General features: G+C 38.9%; 1 protein-coding gene across 15 annotated transcripts in view; it reads right to left on the bottom strand.

Annotated features, from left to right (window-relative positions):
* Positions 1 to 383: 383 nt before the first annotated feature.
* The window catches only part of LOC133446745 (LIM and calponin homology domains-containing protein 1-like), a 113,578-nt gene continuing 89,512 nt past the window's right edge, over positions 384 to 24,449 (bottom strand). For 4 of the 15 annotated variants that reach the window (XM_061724766.1, XM_061724763.1, XM_061724775.1 and 1 more), the window contains 18 exons: positions 23,075 to 23,201; positions 22,729 to 22,883; positions 21,258 to 21,741; positions 17,896 to 18,402; positions 16,349 to 16,454; positions 15,638 to 15,711; positions 15,433 to 15,544; positions 14,832 to 14,906; positions 13,986 to 14,014; positions 12,899 to 13,012; positions 8,540 to 8,632; positions 8,166 to 8,330; positions 6,862 to 6,956; positions 6,325 to 6,483; positions 4,982 to 5,077; positions 4,426 to 4,534; positions 3,130 to 3,232; positions 384 to 2,318 (listed from right to left, as the gene is read on the bottom strand). In XM_061724766.1, coding sequence (XP_061580750.1) covers positions 2,293 to 2,318; positions 3,130 to 3,232; positions 4,426 to 4,534; positions 4,982 to 5,077; positions 6,325 to 6,483; positions 6,862 to 6,956; positions 8,166 to 8,330; positions 8,540 to 8,632; positions 12,899 to 13,012; positions 13,986 to 14,014; positions 14,832 to 14,906; positions 15,433 to 15,544; positions 15,638 to 15,711; positions 16,349 to 16,454; positions 17,896 to 18,402; positions 21,258 to 21,741; positions 22,729 to 22,883; positions 23,075 to 23,201 — 2,629 coding nt within the window. In that variant the 3' untranslated portion in view covers positions 384 to 2,292. The remainder of the gene's footprint in view (positions 2,319 to 3,129; positions 3,233 to 4,425; positions 4,535 to 4,981; positions 5,078 to 6,324; positions 6,484 to 6,861; positions 6,957 to 8,165; positions 8,331 to 8,539; positions 8,633 to 12,898; positions 13,013 to 13,985; positions 14,015 to 14,831; positions 14,907 to 15,432; positions 15,545 to 15,637; positions 15,712 to 16,348; positions 16,455 to 17,895; positions 18,403 to 21,257; positions 21,742 to 22,728; positions 22,884 to 23,074; positions 23,202 to 24,449) is intronic. The other 11 variants (XM_061724764.1, XM_061724776.1, XM_061724777.1 and 8 more) reach the window with 9 other exon arrangements.

The raw sequence follows: 24,449 nt of genomic DNA, 5'->3' as shown, positions 1-24,449 counted from the left end.
ACCAAGGACAGCTCCCCACCGCCTAAAATCCTTTTTATTTTTATTTTTTTTAAATTTCTTTGGTCTTCAAAATTGATGAGAAAAAAAGTGATTAAAAAGTCAGTTTTCCTTTGGTCAGTTAAACTGAAATCTGACTAGGAACTGGCAATTTGAGATAAAAAGGACATCTTTGGATCCAACTGGGACATTTTAACACACTAATACATTGAAATAGTGTTAGTGTTAAAAATAAAGCTAAATTTCAACTTCAAACCAAATAATTCTTTTTTAATAAAGTGTTTAGTATCATGCTAAAGATATTTCCAACCCTACCACAATTGTGAATATGTAGTTTTTCCCCAAAAATGAAAAGTCAAAAACTCAGCTTTAATTTATAACATTTTATTTATAAACATACAGTATGCCATAGTAAATGCCATTGCATTTAAACATCAGATGAATCTATATTCTGAATAGTGTTCTGGTGAATATTACAATAAATACAGTACAGACGCAAAAAGGATTTAATTCCCCAACCTATCCTGTTAAAACTGTCTGAATACAGAGCCTCGTCTCAAAGATCCCGCTATAAAGACTTAGCTGAGATTTATTCATAACTAAATGGAGGATAGAAATAAAAATACACAATTGGAACAGAAGATTAAAAATACTGCAGATCAGAGGGATGACCCCGGAGGAGAAGCCTGGCTATAGGACGCAGATGAGGAAGAGGAAAAGGAGGCTGCGACTTTGCTTTCATACAGCAAATCATTTGGTTTTAGGCTTAAACATGCTATTCTTTTTTTCCCCACAACGCGCGATGGAGCTCTTCTCATACCATTTAAAAAAGAAGCAAATGACTTAAAATGTGAAGCTGGCAGCCCACATCTTCAGTGTTCATCCATCCAAATATTGCACAGGAGCAACTGCTGCTGGTATGTGTTCATTTGACCTCTGCTGTTTCACTAGATGTAACATTTTCTGGTGATTTTTGTGTTTTTTAAATATTTTCAAAGGAATAAATGAAATCTACCACTGAGCAATTATCAAAATGACCTCAATATTAGCATATATATGTCTATATCACAGTTGAATATAACATTCAAAATTAAACCCATGTTTCCCCTGCAGTACCCAGTACACACTGTATACTGTGTAGCTTTCCAAAAGGACAACAAATGTATTTCCTGTGTTGTGTTTCCTTTACAAATTGCAGAGAGGATATGAAATTGTTTGATTTTATGAAAGCAAATAGTATTTCTTCTGTGACAAAAGGACTCCAGCCTGCTTGATTGCAGGTAAAGAGTTAAAATTTGGCCAAACCTTTTCCATAAAAAATAAGTAAATGGAAAAAAAAAATATGGACAAAGAAAACACCACATAGCTGTTGCATCACCTTGCTTTCCTAAGGCACATTAAAGTCGACTTTCCAAGCTGACAAACTGGACGGGCAACAACCGGCTGTGACCCAAAAGCACAAAGACAGCTCATAAACTGTGTCATTGCCCTAATAATGAGCCTACATCCATACAGTTAGAATCTAATCTTAGTCTGCGCAGAACAAGAGAGGCCAGTGCACTGTGGGCAAAGAAACACAAAAATATACTTACTGTGTATAGCATTTGTGTGTGAACAGAAGACTACAAGTGACCTTTATTGCACGTTTTACTAATTTCATTACTTAACTGAATGGGACATATTTGTGTTATTTTAGAACCAGACTTTTGAAGATACTAAACAAAATCTACTCTGAGCTGCCTGACCACACTTCTGGATTTCTGTCCTGCTTCTGAAATCTAATCAATCCAACTAAAGTCCTTTTTAAAACTAAATGTATTGTATTGTTGGGATTACTTTGACCAGAAAAGGTAAATATTCACATTTTTTCTGTCAGTGTTTGTGTTCAGTCTTACGGCAACAGGCATCAACAACCTAGATCTGTTTGAGGCACCTGCAAACATTGCATTTTTATTTTCTTTCAACATGATTGTTGCCTAAGAACAGGCTCTCTTTGTTGCTGCATGATGAAACAGTTAAATCCAGATTTCAATCACCTATCCGATAACAAACACTGATCATTCATTATATATATATATATATATATATATATATATATATATATATATATATATATATATATAATGTTTGAGTGTCCCCAGATCCCCATCCGGCCCACATGATGAATCTTTAGTGGTTATTGAGCTGCAGGGGAAGCAAAGATCCCGACACGCTGCGGAGGACATGAATTGCAGATAATCAGGTTAAAACAGCGATGAGGTTTCTTCTTTGAACCTTGTGCTTTTCCGTCGAGCATCACAATGTTGTTGGTTGTCCAGCCGCTTTATTGGAAAAAAAGAGAGAAAAAAAAAGACAGTTGTTTTTCTGGGATTTTAAATTCAACAATATGCAGCAAATCTTTTACATTTTGAGATTAAGAAGGAGTTTTTTTGTTTTTATTTTTGATGGATGCTCTGATTTGATTTTGTGGTTACTCAACCCCTAATGATGATGGCTGTTGATGGCAGTTTTTGAAATAGAAGTGGCAGCACAAACACTTGCCATCGTGGAGTAAATGTGAAACAAAATGGAAATGTATTATCATCCTCACTGACCTGATGCATCACCTGAATGTTTTCCTACCTCCTGCTTCATTGTGGCTCCTTTCGTTTTTTTTTACTGAGCAGAATTCCTTATGTGAAAAATACACTCATCTTATCAGGCTCATGGAGGGATGAAAATAAATAGTACACAGACTGAATTACAACTAAGCTTTTAGCTTGAAGTCGGCTAAAATCTCTTTTGAAATACTAAATCTGCCTTTATTTATCTGAGAATATGTAAAAAACATCAGCACATCATGCTGTATTTCCACTCTTGTTCATTTAAAATTTGTGATCAACTCTCGTCTGTGTTGTAGTGACATCACGAAGGAATTATTCATTCATTTGTGGTGATTTTCACATACTCATGTTTACATATTGGAGATCGATTTTCTAAGACTCACTGAGTGGAACACAGCCGTGAATGTTTTTTAAAGCCATGGGATATTTATCGTGGTTAAACAAAACCCCCCAAAAAACAGATTGAGAGCAAAGAAAAGGAGAGGCAGGACATGTTGGGTTGCTGGGATGTACAGTATATCAAACTCACAGCGGGAGCGGATGTAGCACTGATGGCAGTTCAGGAGGCCGTTTCTGATCCGGACGTCCGTCCCAGTGGATGTGTCGCCTAACTGTCCTTTACAGACCCCACACTGGACACACAGAAACGGACAAGACAATGAATTAAACACTCATTATTTGCTCGTATATCTAAAAAAATAATACTGGTGTTGTGTATTTTCATAATCTCTAGAAGGCACTGGAACCTTTTTCACTGGAACGCCCTCTTGATGGCACTCAAGCTGAAAACCATGAGTTTGAAAAAAGTGAAGATCTTTACACCAAAGGTGCACCGCTAATATCTATTGATATTCTTTTGAAATATTTAGATTTTGATCACAGAAACGGATATTAAATATTATCGTGTCCTTACATGGGGAGCCCACTCAACCAACACCCATCTTTAACAGATTCATCTGTAAACCCTACCAGTGAGATATTGAGAGCTTTTCTTAAATTTCAGGATTATTATATGCCAAAAGAAAAGCTGTTCTTCATCTGTTTTGAAAGTGTTCATTTGATTAGAGCAGAGAAGAGAGAGGTAAAGTTAATCTTGCTGAAATGGTGACAAATCCTTACAACACTGTTGGTGCAATAAAAGTTTCCCAACAAGCATCAATGTCACCTACAATAAAAACATGGACAGATGTAAACTCCAACAAAATACTGGCGTTATAGAAATGCACCAAACCTGAATCTGATCAAAGCAGCAACGTTGCAGCTCTGCTGCTCATGCAGGTCACTTCAGTTCACAGCCAGATGAGGGCTAACTCAGTGAAATATGTTTGACATGCGACCCGGTGTTAAACAGCTGTCAGACGATTTTGCAATTTCATTTTTTAATATTAGCACTTCGAATAATATTTTAGTAAGAACCGCTAAATAGATTAATAATATTTTAGTAATAAATTAAGGCCTTAAAAAAAACAACTGATTGATAGAGATTGATTCAGGTTCCATCGTTCCAGATCACTTATAATGTGCAGGGCCATTTTAAAAATAAAAGTCTTTTCCCTTACAAGGATTGATATTTTGATCTTTTTTTCTCCTTTTTTGACAGTATTGGAGCTTTTTCACACACAGGGATGTGATATCAACCTTTCGACACTCAAGATTCTGGGTTTTTGTTTGTTGAAACCAGTATAAAAACAATATCCACAGTGTCATCCTCTAAATCAGATGGTCATTTGGCATTCATGTTTCTACTGAAATAAAGCTGAGAATGAGCGTTTTCCTTCAACACTTTTAGAGGGTTGCACCTCTTTTCTTCTTCTTCTCCACCAACCTTAAAGCAGTGGATGTGGAAGTAGAGGCTGAGGGTCTCTATGATCATGGCTGCTCCTTTCCCTAGCGGCTGACCACAGCTGGAGCACAGCTTCTTCCCGCTCACGGACCTTTAGGAGCGTGGGGACAAAGAAACATACAAACACTCAGGTTTTAACTCTGCATAGGTGACATTATTCCTGCTTTCTCATCTTCACTCAGTGCCATTTTCCTTTGAGTCCTTTTTTGATGATATTTGATCAAAGATAAATAGCACTGGAGCTTATTAAACACTTTGATAATTTGCAGTAATGTTTTTGAGCGTACTCCCTACAAAATGAAGACATTCATTACATAAAATCCTGACGTAAAATAAACAAATAAAGCTCAGTTTCTCCTTGACTCCACCTTCTTTTTTTTATTGTATTGAAATTCTAAACATGTTGCAGGGTCGCTGCTGCAGCGGTAGATGTTATGGGATGGTAGGGGAGACATGTGGGCAGCATAGCAGAAAATGACAATGCAGAAATAAGCCGCTCCCTCCCGCCCTCGGTTCTGGGCTGGTTGTGATGCGGTACCTGTTGGTCGCTGGAGGCGGCGTGTCTGGGGCTGATGGACATGCAGACGGAGCTTTTGATGAGCTGCAGCCCATGTTATTATCTATGGGGCCGCTCCTGGAAGTGGACAGCAACATGCAACATGATGATGGCTCACAGATACAGAGAGATGATTGGCTGCAACACTCAGACAAGGACCAATCAAACCAGAACCACAGTCAAATCTACATAGCAGTTTTTTTCAGATTCAACGTTATTTTTCTCCATTAAAGTATATTTTTATATTTTCCCATCATACGTGATTTTGATGAGATGCTTCAAACACCTTTTTCATGGTTATGGTTTGGCTTTGCAGAGAATTATGGAGGCAAGCACAGGAAAACACTGCCACCTTGTGGTGATATGATTACACACAGTACTCGAGTTGTAAAAAAAAAAATCAGGGGGGATGTTGGATTTTATCATATGAGAACAGATAATTTGTGCTGAATACAAATAATATAATATATTACAAATAATAGCACTGACCAAACCGCCTGCAGAAATACTGCAGGAATGACATAGCAGCAGTTAAATGCAGCCTTCTGTAAGCTTTAAATATCCACTGGGCTTACATCAAATACATCAAAACACAACAATAAAAAAACAGTTTTCTGAACTTATCAATATGACTCTGTCCTTCACAGGATAAGTAAAATGGATCACTGCAAAAACCCAAAATCTTAACAAGAATATTTGTCTTATTTCTAGTTAAAATGTCTCATTTTAGTAAAACAGTCTCATTACACTTAAAAAAAGACTCATCACTGGAAAAAACAACAATTTTCCCCTGTTTCAAGTAGATTTTCACTTGGAACAAGATTTTTTTGCTTTTAATCAGAAGATAAATCTGTCCCACTGGCAGATTTTTCTACTTATTTCAAGTGAAAATTTACTTGAAACAGGTGAAAATTGTCAAATAAGTTATTTTTCTGGTGTTTTTTTTTCTGGTGATGACTCTAAATGTTGAAATAGCAGTAAAACCACATTCATTGATGAAATGACATAAGGGATGGAAAGGGGGATGGCAGTTTTACAGGGGGGATGATTTTGACCGTTTTTATTTCAGGGGGGATGCCATCCTCCTCATCCCCCCTCAACTCGAGTACTGATTACACAGCAGTTTCACAGAGATGCACATCCGAACTCCAGCCTTGATGATCACTATTTTAGCCATTTAAAATTAGATTTTAAACCGAGGTGAAACATAAACAGTGCAGATATAATTACATTTTATTCTTTTCAAAGCAGAATAAAACATAAAATTGTCATCAGGTTGGACACTGAAGGCTTTTTTCCCCTAAGACTTCACATTCAAAACACACCTTCTCTCTCCAGGAGCCCGGCTGGCTCGTTTGCCGTCTGCTTGGGGCTCCTGTTTCTTTACCGGAGTTGAGGGTTTGGCCATCGTTGCAGGAAGTTTTTGGCCATTGTGAAGGCTGTGACCAGGCTTTTCTGTCTGACTGCTGCTCTGACTAACCAAGCTGATTATTCCAAAGAAAGAAACATTACTTTATCAACAGGACATTTATCATGAATAAGACAGAGACAGAAAAAACATATATTGTTCATATCAAAGCAAAGGTATACAAACAAGATCTAAACGTTGCCATATATGTGACTATGATCACACAACACTAGATCTTTTATGAGTTAACAGTGTTTTACCAATAACTATTAGCATGAAATAAAATGTCTCACATGACTAACTCATCATTTGTTATAAGGCTAAATTAGTAATAATGATTTTCATACACTAAATTAAGAGTATTATAATAAATGAGACATCTGAGTCATGCTGGGAGCAATTATGGTCTCGGCAATTCTTCTAAAATGCAACATTTACTGCACCGTTCACGAACCTTTTGGCTGTTTTCATGCTGTCGTCAGCGGTGCTGATGTCGCTGGTCCTGTCATTCTCTCTCCGTCTCCACTCTGCACTCTCCGTGCTCCCCCTCTGTGTCAATAATCAATCAGCAGATTATTACGTGGTAAGATACAAGGCAAGGTTGTCATTTTCCTCATTTTTGTTCAATTTACAAGGGTTGTCACTGTGCAAAAACTGGTTAGTTAGTGTTAGTGTGGTTAGTGTATTTTTCCCATTCTATAAAGCTAGACCGTTTCCAATTAACTTGAAACACAGCAGCGAGCGACAGGATCACAGTGAGTCTTATATCACATTATGGAAGATTTTAATGCACTAGATTATCCAGAAACAGTCTAATAGCAATCTGTTTGTCGCAATATCAAAAATACGAGAAAAGTCATTTTCACTTTTTCTGATCCTGCATTATTCTGGGTAGCTATTTTAAACAGCAATTCAAAAACCATAACTAATACTCAGTTTGTAATAGGCAAGAAGTCAGGATGCTAAGTTTCACCCATACTAGTGTTAAACTCCAGGGGCCTCATTTATAAAAGAGTGTGTAGGATTCGTACTAAAAGTGTACGTGCGCTCAAAAGCCGAAATGGCAGGCGCACAAAAAAATCCGGATTTATAAAACCATGTGCACGCACATCTGCACGCAATGTTCGCTTTATAAATCACAGTCCAGCTGGAAGGTTGCGCACGTGAATTCGCCTCATATCCCGCCCTCGACACGCCCAATTCATACCATAAATGGTGAATGCAAAGTATTTGATGACTGTATTTGCATATACATGAGCCTGCTGAGCGCAGCGGCTTCCTGCAGTCTGTTTCTGCTGTGCGTCGGGATGAATGAGACGTGTCGAGCCGGTGTTCTGCCTAGGTGTCCTACCTCGACAGAAAATACTACCGTACGATCCCCGTTTCTTTTATCTCAGTTTCTTTTTTTTTTCAAAGGCTTTTTCATGCAAATAGACGATTTAACAGCAGGAAATCAGAATGTGAAGTCAGTAAACTCTCTGAGCATGCGCGGTGCCCTCTGTGTCACAGGAATTACTCTGGCGTTGTATGTGAAGTTACTGCTAAACCAACTATAGTGTACATTAAAAAAAAAGGTATTCGGTATACTAATGTAGCACATCGTAGAGCAAAGAATAAACACATTTTTCCTTGGTTTGGGTTGTTTTTAAGGGCGATGTTATGCAGTGATTGAATAAAAAAAATCCAATATTTTGAACAGGTGTTGTATCAAAGCATTCATCTGACAAAGTGGGAATCCATAATCAGTGAGCTACTCACAGACTGTCTTTCCAGCAGTTCCTGTTTGCGTTCCCAGTCAGCCAGCGAGCGGACGATCGTGTCCTGCGGCTCGGGGGTGGAGGAGAGCTCCCCCCGGCTGGGGGAGGGCAGGGCTGAGGAGCGGGGTGTCAGAGGCATCACCGTTTCCTCCAGGATTTTACGCTCCTGTTGTGACACGAACACGTCAGAAGCCAGAAACTGGGGCTTTAGTGAGATCAAGTACAGTTCAGGTAACATTTCTCAACCTCAAATCCTCAAACACATCTCCTAAACTCTCCAATATTTCAAAGTATCATCATTTTTTAACAACAATTCCAAAAGTAGCTTATAAAACCCATCACAGGTGCAACATGAGCCCTGCGGCATAAACACACCTCCTCATGATACTTCTTCTCCTCCTCCGCCACCTCCCTCTGCGCTTTCTCCCACTCCTCTTTCAGCTTCTCCTGCTCACGCTGGTACTTCTCCTGTTACCACGGCAACAGACACATGATATGTAGCACAGACTCTCAACAAAGGGAAAACTTAACAGATATTTTGGCAGCAAAACGGAGGTTAAGCAGAAATATCTGGCATCAAAACGACTTTGTGGAACTTTAAAAAAAAAAAAAAAAAAAAAAAAAAAAAGGCTTTTGACTTTTTTCTGAATCTGTTGATGATGGAAATCTGAGTGAATTCTGTAAGTAAAGTAAAGGAAATAACATAACAGGAAAGCAAATTTATCTCGCTCTTCAGATATGGTAATAAGTTTGTTAAAATCTGATATTAGCAAGCAGTTCAAGCAGTGCAGACGAAAGGCAAAAGCTAAGCATGCAGAGGCCGTTGAGCATGGGTTTCCTGCACAAGTGCCATTGTTAAATATGCCAGAAATTTGAAATAATCACAAAAAAAAAGGCAAAATCTTTTTTTTTTTTTGTAGATTTGTGCAGGAATCCCACATGAAGGCAAGATTTAAACATAAAAGGCTTAAAGAAGACATCAAAACAGATGACGGAGCAATACTGAACAATCAGAACAACCAGGGAGGCAGGTAATGAGGACACTGGTGCACCAAACATTCATCCATTTGAGCGCATCTCTTTGCAAATGGTCGAGCAACACCCACACAGGCATTATCTGTTTTCACAACTGTCTCAGGTTTCTGATGACTACGGCCAACCACGTCCTCTACACGTGTTAGACTTGAGATGCACCGTTAACTGGCTGAGGAGGGAGAGGGTGATCTGGGCAGCAGCAACAGCAGCAGCGTTGAGCAAACTCCTGGCTCCTGGAAGCGTGTGACATGAAGACAGCCATGGAGGAGAACTGAAACGCAGCTTCTTCCACAAAATGCACAAAAAACGCCATCTAGTGGTTCAAAGTGTGCACAGGGGGAGTTGGGGTGTGCCTTTGGAGGAGGATGCGCTCAAAACAAAACCAATATGGAGGGGTGTGCAAAGCTTTGGGAAAGCAGTGAAATGACTTTAACCTTTCCGTAAACAAGGCTGTGCAGCGGTGTCGCCTGGATTTATTGTGTAACAGACTTCAGACAAATCTGAGCTGAGTTTCTTTTAAAAGATGAGCCATTTTTCCAAAATTTGGGTTAAAACCAATCTTTAAACATATTTAGTATAGCAATATTTAGTTACAACTTGTGAAATGCTGTTACAAAACAGTTATAATCTTCATGCTTTTATCAGTTTTTTTCTACACTTAAATAACTTTTTTGCATAAACTTATTTCTCCTGCTTGGCTCCAAATATACACACAGTGGGACATAACATCTTGTTTATACCTCGACTCTTGTGAAGCTTCGTTAACGAGGATTAATGACTCCTGTCTGTCTGAGATGCTGCGTTCATCTAAAACAGCTCTGATCCAAATTCAGCTAAAAGAGATGGTCTTTGTCTGGTGCCTTGCTGAGGCAATCAAGGAAATATGAACATCCGGTGGTTTAATCCTGGTGGTTTAATCCTGTGAGGTTCTTGGTGCGTGTTCGTGTGCATGTTTGGAGACATAATAAAAATCATCTGATCATTGTAAATGTTGGTTTTGGGCAAATACAATCTCAGATGAACAACTTACCTAACAAAAGCGAAAGATCTATCTATCTATCTATTTATCTATCTATCTACACACACATACATATATATATACATATATATACAAATGGAGAAGTTTGTCCAGACTTCCCCATATATATATATATATATATATATATATATATATATATATATATATATATATATATATATATATATATATATATATATATATATATATATATATATATATATATATATATATGGGGAAGTCTGGAAAAACTTCTCAATTTTTTTGAATGAGAAGGTGTGTCCAAACAATTGGTCTGTACTATATATATGTATACACACAGTGCAACTGCCTTATTACCGTATTATCCGCACTATAAGGCGCATTTAAAAGCCTTCTATTTTTTTCAAAAGCTGACCATGCGCCTTATAATCCGGTGCGCCTTATATATGGATCAATATTGAGCCGCAACAGGTCTCGCAACCATAGACATATATACGTATTTTGAGCGACGAAAAACAATAAAATATATTTATTCTAATATGTAAAGATCACAATAATCTTCCAATTTATAACTAAAATATTAAAGAACTAACACAAATAAAATACACTTCAATTAAATACTTTTTTTTTTGTAATTTATTTTCCCAAGCCACTCAGAGCCGCAGTATAAGGATGAAAGAGCCGCATTGCCGACCCCTGGTCTAATGGATGCATAACATAACCCCAGCCTCTACTGTAGCGCCTAATAATGCGGTGCGCCTTATATATGGAAAAAAGTTTTAAAATAAGTCATTCATTGAAGGTGCGCCTTATAATGCGGAAAATACGGTACTACTACCACAGGATTTAAGAAGGTATGTTTCATCCAGATGTGGAAAAACATCAGCCTTTGATCATCAGAAAAAGAAAACAGAGATTTCTGGCAGCAGTCTGCTGGTCTGGGTCATTAATGTGATAAAGATATAAGCGAAGGTCTTAGAGAAGCAACTGCTGCTGCATCTCAATCTGGAGGGGCTTCTAAAAGCATTTCCAAATAATTTGACGTTTTACTTTATTATGAAAAGAAAGATTATTCACAAATGAAATGCCAGTTCCCAATCTTCCTCAAAAGAGGTGCCCCCGTCAACGCCAGACCATGCGATACTCAGAGAAATATTTCATATTCAGAAGCTCAAGGATGTGTGGAACAATGTCCCATGGACATCTGAGACCAAAGTGGAGCCGTTTGGCCGTCATACCCAGAGCTATATTTGTGGTTTCAATTTCAGCATTTCAGCAGAAACACCTCACTCCCACCATCAAGCATCGGGGTGGAAACGTGAGGATTTGGGGTTGTTTTGGAGCCACAGAACCAGGGACTAGGTCATGACGTTTCCCGTGGCGTCTACCCGAGAGTTGTATTGACAATGCAATGCCGTCTGCCTGACAGCTAAGGGTTGGCTGAAATAACGGGACAACGATCCAAAGCACACGAGCGAAAACTCATCAGAAGGGCTGAAAAGTAAACGAATTTGGGTTTTGGACGGGATTATTTAAAATCCAGACGTCAATCCAACTGAAATGTGACCTCGAGGGAGCTGTGCATAAGCAAATGACCCAACAATCTCAGTGAACTGAAGTAAACTAAAGCAATGTTATAAGCTAGAAAAATAGACCAAAGTTCCTCCACAACGGTCAGACAGACCAATAAAGTCAACAGAAACCTTTCTGCCACTGAATCATTGGGATACGGCATCACTTTTCTCTTGTCCTTGTTCTTAACTCACATTGGCAGAGTGAAAAAAAGTTAAATACTGTTTGTTTGAAGTTGTATTTTCCTAATCCTAAAACCCATCAGTGTTTTTATTATGTCTTTCCACACACGTGCACACACAGACCCAAACGGAATAGGATTTAAATATGGATCACTTTTGCATATTACTGTATTTTATATGTCAGGCCAGATAAGTGAGCAGGAACATTTTTAAGGCAGTGGTTCCCAACCTTTTTTCCTTGGAGCCCCCCCTACTTGTATCTAAGACAAGCCGGGCCCCCCGACCCGTACGTACTAGCATCAAAAGAGTAAAGTGATTCGTTACAAATCTTTAATTGTAAAAATGAACATTAATTATGTTTTTTTGATACATTTCTCTTTGGTTTACCCTGTTTTCTCACCCTCCTTTTGTGTCACCAATGTATAAAATATGCACAAAAAATAATTGCAAGGAGATAAAATAATTTCTGAAAAATGTCTTTTAATATGAGAGCTAAATTTTTTTAACATTTTTCCTTTAACAACCTGTGGGAGTAGTAGTATGATTAAATGTTGAATAATGATATAATAATACGTTTTTAAGTTTTTATCCTGATAAATAACTTGGTATTTTAAAATTACCAAAATATATTTCTATGTGGGTTTATACAGACTTGGATTACTGTACTCCATTAGGTGTGTTATTGTGATTTTTTTATTTATTTAACATGTGCAAATACAATTTTTGCAACTGCATATCCTCAAAGAAGTTTCACGCCCCCCCAGAGATCTCTGGCGCCCCCCCAGGGGGGGCCCGGACCCCAGGTTGGGAGACACTGTTTTAAGGTATGTAGTGAAAAGTCGTGCTGCTGGTGCTTCGCTTCGTCCACTGAGCTCCATACCAAACTGAATTCTTAACCCTGCAGACTCATGCGCCATGCTTTCCCCTCCGAGGTAAACTGAGTACCTGCAGCATGCGCTCCTGCTCTTGCTGCCACCTTTCCTGACGCTTTCGCTCCTCGTCCGGGTCCCAAGACCAGCGGTCTCCCCGCCTGGCCTGGGGCAACACCGGGACTGACACCTAATAAACCATAACACAACACACACACGCACGCACGCACACATTAACATGCACAAATACGCACCAACATTCATGCACACGGTTCACATCCACCCACGGCCCAGTCACACACGGTTGGACACCAATGTGCACACGCATCCACCACAAAAGAGGAGAGGAAAAGGGAGGAGACAGAAAATATTTGGTCTACCACAACAGCACTATTCCAATGCTAGCCAAAGGACTCCTACTTAGGAGAGAAAAGACAGAGAAGGAGAGAGAGATGAGCATAAATGGAAAAAAAACAAGCAGTTTCAGCCACTGACTACAGCATCCTCATCTGACATGCTACATCAACAGCTGTATGTGTCCTGCAGTAATCAGCTATGCGTTACACTCTAAAATATTCAGACTGACCTAAAAAACAATATTTAAATCACAGAAAAATGTATGACCTTCGTTTATAAATCACACCAAAGGATTGTGGGATTATTAAGTACCAGCTACTTATGAGTTTTGCGAGTTTAATATATAAAGATTGCAGGAATGAACATAGGAGCTGAAAGAGTTCCATGCAAATGTGTGTATATTATGTCATTTGTCCGTTTTAAACCTTTTAATTTCACAGAGTGGAACCGAACTACTGGTATCCACTGAAGCGTACTGTTGCCCGGAGAGTTCAACGCACTGCAGCAGAAGAAAAAACAACTTCATGAAGAGATGAAAAACTGTCAATTTTGCATCCACAAAAGCTCCTCCACTGCCATCTGTGCAACTTGCAAGGTGTTTCCCTTCTGCTGTGTGTTATATAATATATATATATATATATATATATATATATATATATATATATGATAGTGCAACGAGGTGACTATATTTTACTGTACATGTTTTCTGAAAGTGCAGTGTTGATCTCTCTTGATGTAGCAGTGCGGGGGATGATGAGCCAGATGGGAAGCAGTGAAAGAGCCGTTTGGTCAAAGATGTTACTCACGTTTCCATGACGATCCTTTTCTGCATCTTCTGTAGAGGAGGAAAATATTAATGAAAGGGGGGAAAAAGACAACAAACATTTTGAATGCACATGATCAAACTAAATGCGTTTTAAAGACACATTTAGATGGATGGTAATACACCACGTGCGTGTCTGACAACCTACAAAGTAAAAGAAAAAAAACAACAATGAAATGAAATTTAAAAAAGAAAGGGGGGGTAATAGTTAGAGGAATCCACCAAGAGCAAGCGTTTGTCTGTATTAAAACATGAGCAAATAAACAGATACAGTAAATCAATTAGTCCTATTTTCTTGGCCCACAGCTTTGTTTGGAAGGATTTGGGTATTTTGACGTTTACCAAGGATACCAAGCAGGAATGATCACAATGTTAAGGTAGCTCTAATGGAGGCCAGATGTTGCAACTTTTGGTGGAAAATGGCATGAAAAACAGGAATGTGAAGCACAGAGACTTATCCAAGCACATGACTAAATCTGTCTGTATCTCTCATTTGAATATAATTCTTAATCATTCTTGCACCAGTTTCTCAATACCAATCTGTGCATTCAAAATTGCATGATGATAAAATAAAAATGACATCAACTTAATGACAATTACAGCCAGAACAACTTTGCACTCGTGTGCACAGTTGCAGCAGAAATGAGAAACACTGAGAAAGCACATTAGAACCAAAGAGAAAACGTCACTCATCATTCACAAAATGATGGGAGACACGGGTTAAAAAGAGGATGGGACTGAAAGGCTGTGGTGTAGCCTTTGGAGAAACATCAAGGAAACCCTGTGTGCCAGGGGCGGACACATGGTCTTCTTGAATGCAGAGGTTTACCTGGTGGAGCGAAGAACTCCGTGCGTAATTTAGGCTTGCTGGCTGCCTGCGGAGAACTGACACTGATTTCAAAATCTATAGTGGAATGAAAAAGAATATGTGGATGGAAGGAAACAGGGAATGTGGGAAAGAAAGGAAGAAGGGAAGGGAACGATGAGGGATAGGACAGATGTCAAAACCAGGGGCTGCAATGGTCACCCTGCCGAAGCTCGCTCGCTATTTCATCTGCGAGTATTCAAAGACAGACAACTATATAAAAAAAGTCTTTAGAGAGGCTGAATCCGGATTTGATAAAATGTTAATATGCTTCCTATGTGAGACGAGGTGCTGGGGCGGAAAATAAAGTAATGCTGGTGTGTGGTTTTTGTTCAAGTAAATATTTCTGTCACTTTCGGAGATATGAAATGTGATTTTATCATTTGTTCAGTCCTTCTCTACATGTGTCAAAACAGTCTCAGCATGATTAAGAGTCTTAAGTGCAGGAACAGTGGTGTTGGGAAAAACAGGCACCAAAAGAAATATGCTCATCAAACTCAGAAAACAAGGACATGTGTGGAAAAGAAGCTGCTGGCACATTGTTGAGATAATAAGAAGTATTCACCCGTTTCCTCTGGAGGATGACATCCAGATGATAGCGGTGCATTTGATGTCGGCGCCATCTCCGCTTTCTGTGACGGTTCCTTAGAACATGAAATGCTGCCCTGAAGAGAGATCTAACATTACACAGTCCATTGACTCCTCAGCTGATTTTAATGTGCAATAATGGCAAATTATTTTCTATTTATCATTTTTATTGGCAGTCTTACCGTGGAGGGTGGTGGCTGATTTTGCTGTGTGTTTTCACTGGAAGGTTCAGTGCTCTCTTGCTCTTGTTTGGCTTCTGAAAGAACACACACTTTTAAAATCTGGCTTTTTCCCCTCTTAAGCATTGTGTCAATTTCAGATTTTATTCTATGATTAATTTTCTAACTGCACTTTCTGCATCTTGATTTAAATGCTGTATACAGGACTGTCTCAGAAAATTAGAATATTGTGATTTTCTGTAATGCAATTACAAAAACAAAAATGTCATACATTCTGGATTCATTATAAATCAACTGAAATATTGCAAGCCTTTTATTATTTTAATATTGCTGATCATGGCTTACAGCTTAAGGAAACTCAAATATCCTATCTCAAAAAAATAGAATATTCTGGGACTTTTAATCTTAACATGTAAGCCATAATCAGCAATATTACAAAAATAAAATAACAAAAGGCTTGCAATATTTCAGTTGATTTGTAATGAATCCAGAATGTATGATATTATTGTTTTTTTTTTTAATTGCATTAACAAAAATAAAGAACTTTATCACAATATTCTAATTTTCCGAGACAGTCCTGTAAATAAAGTTTGACTGATAATGTTCTATACTTTGTCAAGATTTTCCATACAATTTACAGGCCAATGAGTGCAAAAACACTGTCTACTATAAAAACAACCACAAGATGTCAGCATAGCTGTGGGCTGCTCAGACCTGCAGGTGGCGCTTGTTGAACCACAGCAACTAACTTCTCTTCTTTTGGAGCAGCATCCGCCACGCCTGCAGTTTTCCCAAAGGTTTCTTCCTGCTTTTGCAACTCCTGCAAGCATCATACATGCATCTCTATGTGAATAACGAGCTAAAATCAGCAGACCTACAATGCTGTGTTGCACAAAAGGAATGTGTAAAATATCAGATTTCCTACTTGAAGAGTCAAATCCAAATCATTATGGGCCGTGATTCATAAAACAAGCCGTATTTCAATTAAAATTAGATGGCAGTTGCAATGCACTTACAAAAACAGAGCCTCCTAGATCCACATTAAATAATTTAGGGATTTCTGCAGCACTCTTTAAAAGAGATTCCAAGCACTCTGCATCAAAGCAGGTCCAGTTTCCAGCAATATTTAACTGGTGCAAATCAGTGCTAATAAACCTACACCAGAGCCATTAAAACACACTTTTCACCACCGCTGTGACATTTACATACTTTTATGTGATAACTGATAAACTGTGATTTACTATTTAATTGTCTGTTTAATGCTATTTCACAGAAGTGGTATCAGCATACTAATTATTGAATTAGTGACACAACCCTACATAAAAATGATGGCCATTTATAGGAAATACATATTAGATTCCTCAGAAAAAGTGTGCCCGTTAGTCTCTCTAAACCAAATCTGGTAATCCCACAGAAAGACAACACTAAAATGATGTCATTAAAATGGTCTAAACTTTAACAGTGAGTCAACTTCATCAAATTCTGGAAACATGATATTTCTGTTAGTTTCACCAGCTGTCACGATTATCTCAAATTACTGCAATTAGACCATTTTTGTGAGAGGCTTCTTTTCCACTCAATATGGCTGTTTAATGTGGTTTAACCGTCTGATCTTTACACTGTATAAAAGATTTAAAAAAAACAAACACTGGGTTTGTATGTATATATTTAAACAGGACTGTCTCAGAAAATTGGAATATTGTGATTTTCTGTAATGCAATTACAAAAATGTCATACATTCTGGATTCATTACAAATCAACTGAAATATTGCAAGCCTTTTATTATTTTAATATTGCTGATCATGGCTTACAGCTTAAGAAAACTCAAATATCCTATCTAAAAAAAATAGAATATTCTGGGAATCTTAATCTTAAACTGTAAGCCATAATCAGCAATATTAAAATAATAAAAGGCTTGCAATACTTCAGTTGATTTGTAATGAATCCAGAATGTATAACATTTTTTTTTTTTTTTTTTTTTTTTTTTTTTTTTTTTTTTTAAATTGCATTACAGAAAATAAAGAACTTTATCACAATATTCTAATTTTCTGAGACAGTCCTGTATGTGTATGCGTATATATGCGTGTATATATATGTTTATATTTTAAATATAGTAACAATGCACATATATATGCCTTAGTTTTTTACCAGCATGGTATTAACCATTAACATGTGTGCAGACAAGGTAAAAAAAAAAAAAAAGAAGAAAAAAATAAATAAATAAAAGATAAAAAAAAGGAAGAAAAAATGTTAATGCTGACCGCTGGAAGAGAAGTGGGCCGGCTGGGTGGCGGGCTTGAACGCTCAGCATCCTCTTGGACCGTCTCCTCAGGGGATGCCTCTGCGCTGGCTTGCGTCTCCTCGGCTGCCGTTGACGCCGGACTTCCTGGGTCGTTGGAGGCCTGTGGGCTGCGAGGAGGCGAGGCTGCCGGCGAGGCTGCCGGCGAGGCTGCCGGCGAGGCTGCCGGCGAGGCTGCCGGCGAGGCTGCCGGCGAGGCTGCCGGCGAGGCTGCCGGCGAGGCTGCCGGCGAGGCTGCGGCCGGCGAGGGAGCCGACGAGGGAGCCGGCGAGGGAGCCGACGCGGCTGCCAGCAAGGGAGCCGGCGAGGGAGCCGGCGAGGGAGCCGACGAGGGAGCCTCCACGGTGGCGTTTGGGGATTTAGAAGGAGACGCCTGGAATTGAGGAGGGGATTCCCTTCCTGGATTCTCCAGCTTCGTGGGAATGGTGCCATTTCCAATGTCGCCGTTTACTCGGACCAAACCATCAGCCTAAAGTACAATGGTAACAAAAAAAAGTGTTTGTGGTGACTCTGCAGACAACTCACTCACTACAGGGTTATTTATCTTTATGGGTGTGTGATATGAGCCCAAAATCACATAATCTTGCATTTGGTGATACAACCATTAAAATTGGCATGAGCAGTCTCCATGGGTCACTTGACTGGGACAATGTTCTTGTCAAGTGACCCATGGAGACTGCTCATGCCAATGTTCATGCCTATATCACCAACCAAACAATTACATCACTTAATTGATCGACCAAAGTGGCGGCCATCTTGAAAAATGGCTGCCAAGTTGAAATTTCAAGTGGCCCGGACAATTTTCTTGTCAAGTGACCCATGGAGACTGCTCATGCCAATTTTCATGCTTATATCACCAAATGCACGATTCTGCCTAAAATCCACTCTTAGCCGCTCCACTATATTGCATTATTAATGTTTTACACCATCCAAAAGACAAATCCAGCAGTTCCACATTTCTAGGCAGGTAATAAAAAGCTTTGCTTCAAGAAAATGTCTTTTTAGCCTTGTGGCTAGACTAATATTTTAGTTTAAAGTATCAAAATCAAAAGAGATATTTTTGGTTTATATAAGACAATTTGACTAGATTTAGGAATATTCAATTCCAGCTAGAATCAGGTGAAATGTACGACGGAGTATTAGGGCCAAACAAAAAAACAAAAAAAGGAAATTACGAGAATAAAGTCATAATGTAATGAGAATAAAGTCGTAAAATTATGAGAATAAAGTCATAATATTACGAGAATAAAGTCGTAATATTACGAGAATAAAGTTGTAATATATTATAAATATATAAATATAACTTCACAAAATGCTCAATATTCTTCATTTTAACACAGGGAGAAGACTGCTCTTCCTGTTAGAGTTCTCATAAATTACCACTTTATTTTCATAATATTATGACTTTATTCTCATAAATTACCACTTTATTCATTACGACTTTATTCTCGTAATGTCACAACTATATTCTCGGAATTTTACGACTTTATTCTCGGAATTTTACGACTTTATTCTCGGAATTTTACGACTTTATTCTCATAATATTACGACTTTATTCTCATAATATTACAACTTTATTCTATTACGACTTTATTCTCGTAATGTTACGACTTTATTCTCGTAATTTTACGACTTTATTCTCGTAATATTACGACTTTATTCTCACAACATTACGACTTTATTCTCGTAATTTTACGACTTTATTCTCATTATATTATGACTTTATTCTCGTAATTTCCAATTTTTTTTGTCTTAGTTTGGCCCTAATACTCCGTCGTAGAAATGAGCCTAAAATCATAAAAATAAGGAAAATAAGTTGAACCAAACCAAAGCAACTGATGGTAAATTTAAAAAAGATGCCTGGAAACCCAGCGCTTTTATCTCTCTTCCCTGTTAGATATTCAACTCACAAGACTCTCTGACAAAGAGGCACTAAGACATGTGCGGGGAGCTCTCAGTGAGTGGTAACTTAAGACACACTGGTGGAGCCGCCTCCACCTTCTCATCCCTCTCCTCGCTGCCTGTGTGGGCTCTCTTTGTCCTCTAGGAGCCCACTTCACATTGAGAGGGTCCTACTTGTCAACATCTTAAGTCAATAGGGAACAGAGGGCTGCATTCAAGCCCCGGCTCCTCTCGGACTCCGGACAAGAAATTCCAGAAAAAGCGCTCTGCTCCATTTGGTCTCATAATAACCTGCCCCTCCCTTTTCGCCACATCAGAACACAAAGTCTCATAATGAGTTTGGTAATATTTTCCAGGGAAATGAATCCCGTTGAGGGCACTTTGAGCTAAATTGAGACATTACATGTTTCTTGATGGAGGGGCAAAGCTTGTGTTTTTCTATGCATCAGTGGCTCATCACCATGGCAGCTCTGTGGCATTTTAATGTAAATGCCAAGAGAGCTGCAGGGGAACTCAGCCACCACAACTAACCAACACCGGGGAGGAACCGCAAGAAAAGTGGTTTTGCGGCTCGGCTACGGTTAAAATAATCAAATCCTGAGTCCCACATGACTTTGGGTTTCCGCTAGAAAAATGCTGGTGGCTTCTAGGGCTGGGGATCGATTCAAATGTCAAGAATCGATTCGATTCCGATTCTTAAGATTCCGAATCGATTATCAAGATTTGATTCGATCCTATTTGATTCGATTCCGATATTAATTTGGGTTAGTGTTATTAAAATAGTTTTTTGAGCTGTTGCATGAATTACTGTATATGACTGTAGTTATGCAAAATATTACTACTAGTATTATATTGAGATTAAACAGCAAGTATTGCAGCTAATGATGCTGTAAGGACCAATCAGCTCCCAGAATGCTGATAGAACTGCTTTCAGAAACATCATGTGGGTCAGAATTACCAAACAGATCCAGGGCAGGAAACCGAGACGGATGAAATCGGTTTTATTTTTTCCCACATTCCGTTTTTATTTGTTCCATTTTCGGTCTATTTTGGTTTTTAATTTTTGAGCATTTGGTTTTTAGCATTTTTTGCAAATGTAACCCCAAGACAGTATATAAAGTAATGAAATATAGACAATTTATGCAATTATAACCTAACACTTTAATGTTTTCATACCTTTAAACATATTTAAAGGCAAAAACATGGCACCAGTTATTCTCGTGTCCAACAAAACATTCCTTTTTTGAGGATAAACAAAAAAATAACCAAAAGTTGTAATGTAATGATGAAAAAAAAAAATCGATTTTTAGGAATTAATATGAGAATCGATTTAGAATTGGGAAATGGATTTTTTCAACACAGGCCTAGTGGCTTCAGTCCTGTTAGTTGCACTCTGACCTGTATCTGCTCAGTCAGTCTCACCTTGTTGTTCCATGTTTCCGCGGCTGCAGCCCGGGTCTGGACGTAAGGCTTGGGCATTAATAAAGGCACGGGTTTGGGCGACAGGGCTCGGGTCGACGGCGGTTCAGACGAGCGAGAGCGAATCTGGGGCCGCTGGTGCGAGTCTTTGGGAAACTCTTCGATCCGTGCCTCCAACGTGGATGTGAACTTGGGAGTGGGGACGGACTGCTGTCGCAGGTACTTCATGGGCCCGTTAGGGTCCATGTCAAAGGGGTCTGGAGTCGTGGGGGAGGATGCCAGGGAGACGGAGAAGGGCGAGGTGGAGAAAGCGGGATCGGCAGAGACGCTCCGGTCCAGGAGCTTTGGCAGCTGCAACCGCTCCAGGACCGACTCGCTGATGGCGAAGCGCTGGGCGTAACCCTGGAGAAGGGCAGATGCTTCCTCCGGAGTCCTGGCTTTCCGGTACGCCAGCCGTAGATCGTCCTCACGGCGCTCCCTCATGAAAATAAAGAGAAAAAACACATAGGAGGTAAAGTTGCTGATACGAAAGTCAACTGGGATAAAGATAAAGATAAAGATAAAAGCATCTTTTTTGTTTTTCTTTCAAACACAAACTAATTTTACTCATTAATCCACATCTCACATGTGCATCCTCTTGTTCTTCCTGTTTTTTGGTGATACCTATTTTAAGCGAACACCTGGAGGTGTTTTTTGTCACCTCTGTGCCTGCTGACAGGAGATCATTTTTTATTTCTAACAATAACCCAGTTTTTCACTAGTATTTCTCTGCACCTGCAACTTTTGCTTTTTGGTCAAAAACTAAACTTCCTATGTGCTAAAGCAGGAAGGACCTAATTTCTTTGAAATTCCTGAAGACTTTTCACTTCTTGTTCAAAGTGATTCAAAACCCTTCAGAAGTGTCTGCAGAGGAATCTCCGACCAATTCAGCCGAACGATCAAACACACAAACAAACTGAGTTCAGTGCAGCGTGGAGGAAAAAACTAAACCAGCACTCTGCAAACGCATGACACAACACAGGAGAGCCAGCTCCTCAGGTGAAGACTCAGCTGATCATATTCATACACTTTAATTTAGAAAAAAGAGGTAAAACTTTTGTCATGCCTGGTGTTTTGATCGGCTGCCGCAACCGTTGCAGTCTAACGGGGATGGAAACAAAAAACATGCAGAGGTGTCAAGTAACGAAGTACAAATACTTCGTTACCTTACTTAAGTAGAAATTTTGGTTATCTATACTTCACTGGAGTAATTATTTTTCAAACGACTTTTTACTTTTACTCCTTACATTTTCACGCAATTATCTGTACTTTTTACTCCTTACATTTTAAAAACAGCCTCGTTACTCTATTTCATTTCGGCCTTTAAAAAAAAAAACTATCCAGTTAAATTGCTCCATCCGGATAGAGTGAATTTGATTGTGGTTGTTTCAGATGTTCTTGTCCAGTTTTGTTCTTACATTTAGATGCAACTTACTTGTCTTCCACTATCTCTCGGTAGGTTTTGATGCTTTTTCTCCGGTGAGAAGTACCACCGTGTGACATCAACTGCTCCATCATTTTTCTCTCCTCCTCCTTTTTAATCAGATCCTGTGAAATGCTCCTCCTCCGATTTTTCCACTTGGCCAGGTCCTGAGACGCGTAAAAAAGAAATGCATGAAATAAAAGGCTCAGCGGTTACCGGTACACATCAGTGTTGTGCTCATGAAAAGCTGATTCTAGATGTTAAATTGGGGGAAAACAAAGTATCTTTTTCTTCAACAGCACTCAGGAACAAATGTGGCGAGAGAAAGACAGAAAAACCTCACATCTGACACACTTACGTCCTGCCAGTGATTCTCCTCCTCCTTCATCTTGTTGTACTGGTTGTGCATCAGCTCATGGCGGACCTGACTGTGCGGCTGCAAGAGCGTGTCTTCGTCACCACGCATGTCAATCATACTCACACTCCTGACAATGAAGATGACAGACATTAAAAATAAAAGCAAGGCCAACATCATTCCAGTTTATGTTTATGACTTATTCTGCAAGTCTTTTATATTCACCAAGCTTTGTAGAACAACAAAATCATTTTCCATCATTGCAGTCAACTAAAGTTTACAACTTTCCTTTAATGACTGGAGATCTACTGCAGAAACAGAGATTCTGAACTTATTAAAAACACAAAACCCCCATTAAGTCTCAGTAGAAATGTAAAAGAAACTCAAAAACCCAGAAGCATTTTTATACATCCAAACTTTCCTTCATCAAGAAAATAAAATCTTCTAAGAAATCGTCTCTAAGATTATAGTCTTGACCATCTATATGATGCATCACAGCACATTCAAACATGTGGTTTCATCAGAAAACAAACAGAACATAGAAATATTAACAGATGAAACGTTTGAAAATAAGTTCAGGCGCGGGGGGCTGCGACTGCAAAGCATTTAAGTTCAATTCCGTTGTGAGTACATGTTATACAACAACCAGTACAATATTCATGAAGCACTTGTTTTTTAGTCAGGAATGCTACAACAACATCAATTTTAGGGTAATCCTAAAAATGTGCAGCTTTATTTGCTCAAAGCTTAAAGCTTAAAAAATTCTCCTAAATAAAACTCAGACCAAAAAAAACTGTCCTGCTTACAGAGGAAAGCATGAACAGAAATACTTCTGAATCTGATCACTGGGTGGATAACCTTCCTCTCAAAGCATAATGACTACAGTTTACCTGTTTGTGCGTCAAAAGCTCGAAACAAACTTAAATCACGGCCAGGTTCTCTCTGGTGTCTTGAAAAATGCCCTTTTTGCATCCACTTTTAGCTACAAAGATTACTATGATGAGTTTTTCCATTTGCTTTGACTGATAAAGGAATGGGGTATTGGCAAGGTGGTTGTATAACACGATACATGCAGCAGGCAGAAGCACAAAGATGAGGTAAGTCCTGCCCACAACCACCACTGCAGGCACTCAGAGTAAATCTGAGACAAATGGATTCCTGCACAGGCAAAGACAACGATCAACCTTTTCACACTCAAGAGTAAAGTCCAGGGACGGATTTGCACCGTACAAGGATTTAGTTCGGACATTAAAACTTAAAACTCCAACTCATGGGATGCAAGTTGGCAACTCTTCCCAGATGTTAAACACTTATATATTCCAAGCAACGAATAGAGAGCGAGTGGGAAAGACAAAACTTTTTCCAAGAGCTCACACCA

This window comes from Cololabis saira, chromosome 7 (genome assembly GCF_033807715.1).
Source record: "Cololabis saira isolate AMF1-May2022 chromosome 7, fColSai1.1, whole genome shotgun sequence".
NCBI classification, from domain to species: domain Eukaryota; kingdom Metazoa; phylum Chordata; class Actinopteri; order Beloniformes; family Belonidae; genus Cololabis; species Cololabis saira.
Note: the sequence above shows the minus strand (reverse complement) of the source record. Positions and strands in the feature narration are given on the sequence as shown.